Source organism: Cupressus sempervirens, chromosome 8 (genome assembly GCF_028749045.1).
Source record: "Cupressus sempervirens isolate cs-2001-9-10 chromosome 8, ASM2874904v1, whole genome shotgun sequence".
Lineage (NCBI taxonomy): Eukaryota > Viridiplantae > Streptophyta > Pinopsida > Cupressales > Cupressaceae > Cupressus > Cupressus sempervirens.
Window position 1 is genome coordinate 468012346 of NC_143125.1, and position 5564 is coordinate 468017909.

The window sequence follows — 5564 nt, forward strand, 5'->3', positions numbered from 1 at the left end:
AAGACCATAGCCCACATTATTGTATTGTGTGATGGACCAGGCCACTCAATGAATCAAATCAATCCTGTCCAGCAGTACAGCCACGAGAAGCCTTCCACGTAGCCTCTTCTGGCCGTAGTCCAGAGAAGCAACACCGATGGAGGGTTGACTGTACTTACACCATATTTATACCCTTCACGTTACAAGATTTGAGCCAACTTAATGAACACCTTTATAAGCATCCCTTTTTTCCCCCACGGACAACTGGTATTAGGTGTAGTATAGAAGTTAGAGATTTAGGGGATTCTTCACTTGTCTCTCTTTAAGACACCCTTCATCATCATGAGGAATGGGTCACAGATTAATTTGAAATATAAAATCCCCCAAATCACTGCTGTACAGGACGGCATAGATGCTTTCTCAAATCAATGTCCACCATAGATTACGTTGCCCTTAAGAAATCTCTCTGCAATTCATTACAGTTAGATATAAAGAGGTAAAAAGAGCTATTTATTACTCCTAAATAGAAGAGGAAAAACTTCTTGCATATGAGGCCTACATAAAGTACGTTCATAATGAGGCTCTTTCGGTGGGTTCCTGTGCATCTTGCATATATATATCTCTATCGCTGAGCTTCCCTTCACATTCATGCAAGGTTGGTGTGAAAACCTTCACATTGAAGAAAACCAGATGATCATGATGGGGATAGTGAAGGAAGATATCATGAGAGTGATAGGTGTTGTGGGGATGGTTTTAATCTTGTTGAGTTGCTCTGTGGGGGTGACGTCACAGTCTACCCCCTCAAGGGCCTCTAGGGCTGTTTTTATCTTTGGGGACTCTTTGGTTGACAGTGGGAATAACAATTACATTGTTACCATTGCAAGGGCAGATTACAGCCCTTATGGTATTGATGCTCCCAATGGTCGAGCTACTGGTCGATTTTCCAATGCAATGAACATTGCAGATCTTATATGTATGTTTCTCTTTTACATTGTCATTTTGCTTTCATGTTTAATTTAGTTTATTAGGCATATGGAATTTTCTTACATTGTCATCTTGTGAAGTTTTCTTTCATTATCATATTGTTTCATGTTTAATGAGTTTATTGAGCATATACAGTTTTCTTAACATATGTATGTTTCTCTTTTACATTGGCATACTTCTTTCATGTTTAATGAGTTTATTGGACATACTTTGAAGTTTTCTTAACATATGTATGTTTCTCTTTTACATTGTCATGCTGTTTCATGTTTAATGAGTGTATTGGAAATATGGAGTTTTTTTAACATTTGTATTGTAATATTGCAGGTGAAATGGTGGGAACCCAACCAGTGCTGCCTTATTTGAATCCTAGTATAGGAACACCCAGCAACTTGTTGCGTGGTGCTAATTTTGCTTCTGCAGGTGTGGGCATTCTAAATGATACCGGAATCCAATTTGTAAGTTCATATTTAGAGGCGTAGAGAACTTTTTCCGATCAGATTGTGTGAAAGTTTCTTTTATCAATGTTTTAGATCATATATTTTACAACTAGAGTTTAAGAATAATGACGCTCATCATTCTTCTACAAAGAAAAAACGATTTTGAATGTTGATGTAAAAACTTACACAAATTAATATGATGATGATAGCAAACATTTGGCCATTGAAATGTTGCTTTTGTGTCTTGATATGGGATGATGAGATTTTATGGTGATTGGGATTTTCTCATGAAATGCAGGGACCCATTCTGAGAATGGCCTTGCAGTTCGAGTTTTTCAGGGAATATCAAAACAGGGTGGCTGCAATAATCGGACGTTCTGCAACAAATCAGATGGTTGCTAATGGGCTCGTCTCCATAACTCTCGGTGGGAATGATTATGTGAACAATTATTACCTTCTTCCTATCTCTGACAGATCTTTAGAGTATCCTAACGTAGCAGATTACAACAACTATATTGTCTCAGAATATAAGAAAATCCTCGCGGTGAGTACCTACTCTTCCTTCTCTTCATATCTTAAATAAATTTATCCAAAACTACCATGCCATCAGTTTGGAATAATATTTCCTAAATTAGATTGATATATCTAACAGATCACATGTTAACATCTATATATAGAGAGAGGGTCGTTGAACATGAAATATGGTATCATGTCAAAGATACAAAATAGTAATTCTTAGTTAATATATTCAGTCATTAGATTCCACCTCTTAGTATCATTGTAAATGTTTGTCAAATTTAAGACAGATATAAATACAATCTTAATTGTACATGTTTGTCAAATTTAAGATAGATATAAATACAATCTTAATTTCACATACATATAATTAATGATAGAAAAATTTTACAATTTATAGAAATTATTTGTATTCTTATTCAGATAGATTGTATTTCAGTAATATCAGATCACTTTTTCCATTATCATAAATGATTGTTAAATTAAGATCAAAGATAACTGTTTTTTTAGCACATTCATTCATGAAACTCACTCAGTCTATTACACTCCACACTGCATGTCAGTCTTATTATAAAGAGTTTTTGTTATTACATTTAGATCATTACACCCCATTGTTAATTGTCACTTGCTTTGTAAATTGTCACTAACTTTGTAAAGAATTCTTGTTAACATGCTGGAGCCATTACACTCTACTCTTGATTGTTGACATCATTGTAAAGAATTGTTGTTACTAAGTCGAAACCAATACAGTCCACTCTATACTGTCACTATCATTGTAAAGAATTTGTGTTAACACACTCAAACCATTACGCTATTCTTCATACTTGACTGGCAGTGTTAATACATGCAAGCAATTACAATTACACTCTACTCTACTCTTGTCCATCACTGTCATTGTAAATACTTGTTGTTAGTGCAAGCAAGCCATTACACTCCACTCTTGTTTATCAGTATCATTGTGTTTTTGTTAACACCCACATGTCATTGCACTTCCTTACACCCCACTCTTCTACTGCCATTGTGAGAATGCATCAATCTCATTCGAACATTAATACATTCTGATCCTGTGCAGAGGTTGTACGAGCTTGGAGGAAGGAGAATAATGGTGACAGCAACAGGTCCATTGGGTTGTGTTCCTTCACAGAGAGCTCTGAGAACATTAGCAGGAGAATGTGATCCCACACTTCAGAGGGCAGCTGCAATTTTTAATGGTGGAGTACGGAACATAATCAATGAGCTCAACGCTCAATATGGCAGCACAGTCTACACTTTTGCTAACAGTTTCGACATGAACATGGACTTTGTGAACACTCCTCAAGCTTTTGGTAACTCACCATTAAAACCCTAAATCAAGTGTATATCATGTCACTTAATTTGTATTATGTTCTACTTACTTTCAAAGTCATTGACTTTATCCTAATATGTAATTCTTTTCGTCTATCTTTTCATAGATTTTGTAGTATAGCCATATGTAATTCTTTCTTCTGCCTCTTGATACTTTGTTGTATAGTGATATGTGTTTTTTTTTTTACATCTTGATATTACAACTTCTTTGTACACTGATATGTGTTTTTTTTTTTACATCTTGATATTACAACTTCCTTGTACACTGATATGTAACTATTTTCTTCTACCTCTTGATAACAAGACTTTGTTGTACAGTGATATATGTGATTCTTTTTTTCTACTTCTTGATAAGACAACTTTGTTGTGCAGTGATATGTGGTTCTACTTCTTGATAACACAACTTTGTTGTATAGTGATATGTAATTCTTTTCTTCTACTTTTCGATAACACGACTTTGTTGTATAATGATATGTAATTCTTTTTTTCTGCCTCTTGATAACATATTTTTTATTAAAAATTTGCTTTGTTCGATATTTAAAAAGTATGGGATTTCTGCACCAAATGTAGCTAATCACTTTTAAATTGCAGGGTTTGAGACAGCTCAGTATGCATGTTGTGGGCAAGGGAGATTCAATGGCATAGGCACATGCAGTCCAATATCTCCAGTGTGTCCAAACAGAAATGTGTATGTTTGGTGGGATGACTATCATCCCACTGAAAGAGCCAACAGAATCATAGTCAGTCGTTTCTTCAATGGAGGGGCCTCAGATATGTATCCTGTCAACCTCAGAACCATGCTCAATATGGACGACTGATATTGTTTCTTCACAAGACCTCCATTAATGCTTGCTCTTACTATCATTGAATAAGCCTGTTACCTTTCTTTATTGATTGAATAAAGCGATAGCTCTTTGTTGTTGTTCTTCTTCTTATTTACCTATATATGTTTCTTGCAGTAATGGTTAGTTTAATCCTACCAAGTTTGTCTGCCGGATTGTACAAATATCTGATGGTAATCTGTCTCAGGGGGTGACCATCATCTGCCCAATTTATAGGGGCGTCTCTGTAAGCTAAATATTAGTGCCATTCCTAGGTACTTCATAATGTATAAAATTCATGGCATTGTTTGGTATTTCGACATGAATTGCTCACATGTACTGTTTTATATAAATATATCTACACCCCCTCTTTATTGCCTTGCTTTTGGAAGGCGTGCTATGGAAAATATTTGGATTCTTACACATTATTATTGTGTTTATCATCCAAGAATCAATAGCAGATGAACATTTGCAGTTCATTATGATGAGAAGCATTGGTTATATAGTTCATTTATTGTTGGGAACTGTCCAAAATTTACTGGTTTTTTTAAATATACATTTCATTTGTAGATAATAACACATTTGAATTGTAGATAATTTATATCCATTTATTTTGTAGATAACTTGTTAGGAATATTGTGATATTGCTTGGCACATAATGTGTCTTTGTAGATAAATTATATCTATTTATTTTTTAGAGAACTTGTTAGGAATATTTGGATATTGGTTGACATATAATATGTCTTAGTATGTATAAGATAATTTGAATGTAAGATTGTTTGAAAATAATTTGATTTGAAAAAATTTGATGGATTTATAATTTATTATTAAAATATATTCATAGACTTTTGTGAAGTATATTGAGAGTTGTTAGTATGATATGAGCACAATAAAACTAAAGTCAGGAATTAATCTTGAGTTCTTGAGACTCATAATCAAATTCAAAAAAAAACAGAGAAAAGGGCTAGTTAATATCCATTTTTCAATAAGCATTTATTCCATGCTCACCCAATTTAAGTGGAGCAGTTGTGCAACTTTATTGGTACTCATAAAACATAGCTATTCGAGCATTCGTGTATGGGTAAAAATAGTTAGTAGAGCAAAATGTTTTTGTTCTTACAAAAATATGTAATGGATTAGTTGTGCAAATTTTTGAGTTGTCTAAAATTTCTAAATAATCAACAAATGGTCCTTGTCTAAAATAAATCCTATAACATTCCTCTTCACTACCTTTGAGCTAGATTTTTTGTGTTGAAATCCAATGTAGTATTTAGAAGCTTAGAGTGGGTGGAGTTAACTATAACACTACAAGCACCCTTCTCCTAGGTAGAGGAGCCCTATTAACATCTCTGATTCAATTACCATTCATTGAAGTTGACACTTTTTTTTAACATTATTGGTACCAATAGTGTATTACTATTAGTGCATTTGTGTAAAGTATTGGATCAACTCTACAAAAATTTTGTGGTGGTCAAATCAAAGG

General features: G+C 33.9%; 1 protein-coding gene across 1 annotated transcript; it reads left to right on the plus strand.

Annotated features, from left to right (window-relative positions):
* The first annotated feature begins 621 nt into the window (after positions 1 to 621).
* Positions 622 to 4395, plus strand: LOC149543263 (GDSL esterase/lipase LTL1-like). Its single transcript, XM_089798110.1, has 5 exons — positions 622 to 952; positions 1288 to 1418; positions 1699 to 1944; positions 2989 to 3241; positions 3852 to 4395. The coding sequence occupies exons 1-5, from the start codon at positions 628 to 630 to the stop codon at positions 4076 to 4078; spliced, it is 1182 nt and encodes a 393-aa protein (XP_089654236.1). The 5' UTR covers positions 622 to 627; the 3' UTR covers positions 4079 to 4395.
* Positions 4396 to 5564: the final 1169 nt, after the last annotated feature.

Coding starts and splice junctions, on each gene's coding strand:
- LOC149543263 (XM_089798110.1), top strand. CDS start 628: ATGCAAGGTTGGTGTGAAAACCTTCACATTGAAGAAAACCAGATGATC. Junction 1,419..1,698: donor ATGATACCGGAATCCAATTT/GTAAGTTCATAT, acceptor CATGAAATGCAG/GGACCCATTCTGAGAATGGC. Junction 3,242..3,851: donor GAACACTCCTCAAGCTTTTG/GTAACTCACCAT, acceptor TTTAAATTGCAG/GGTTTGAGACAGCTCAGTAT.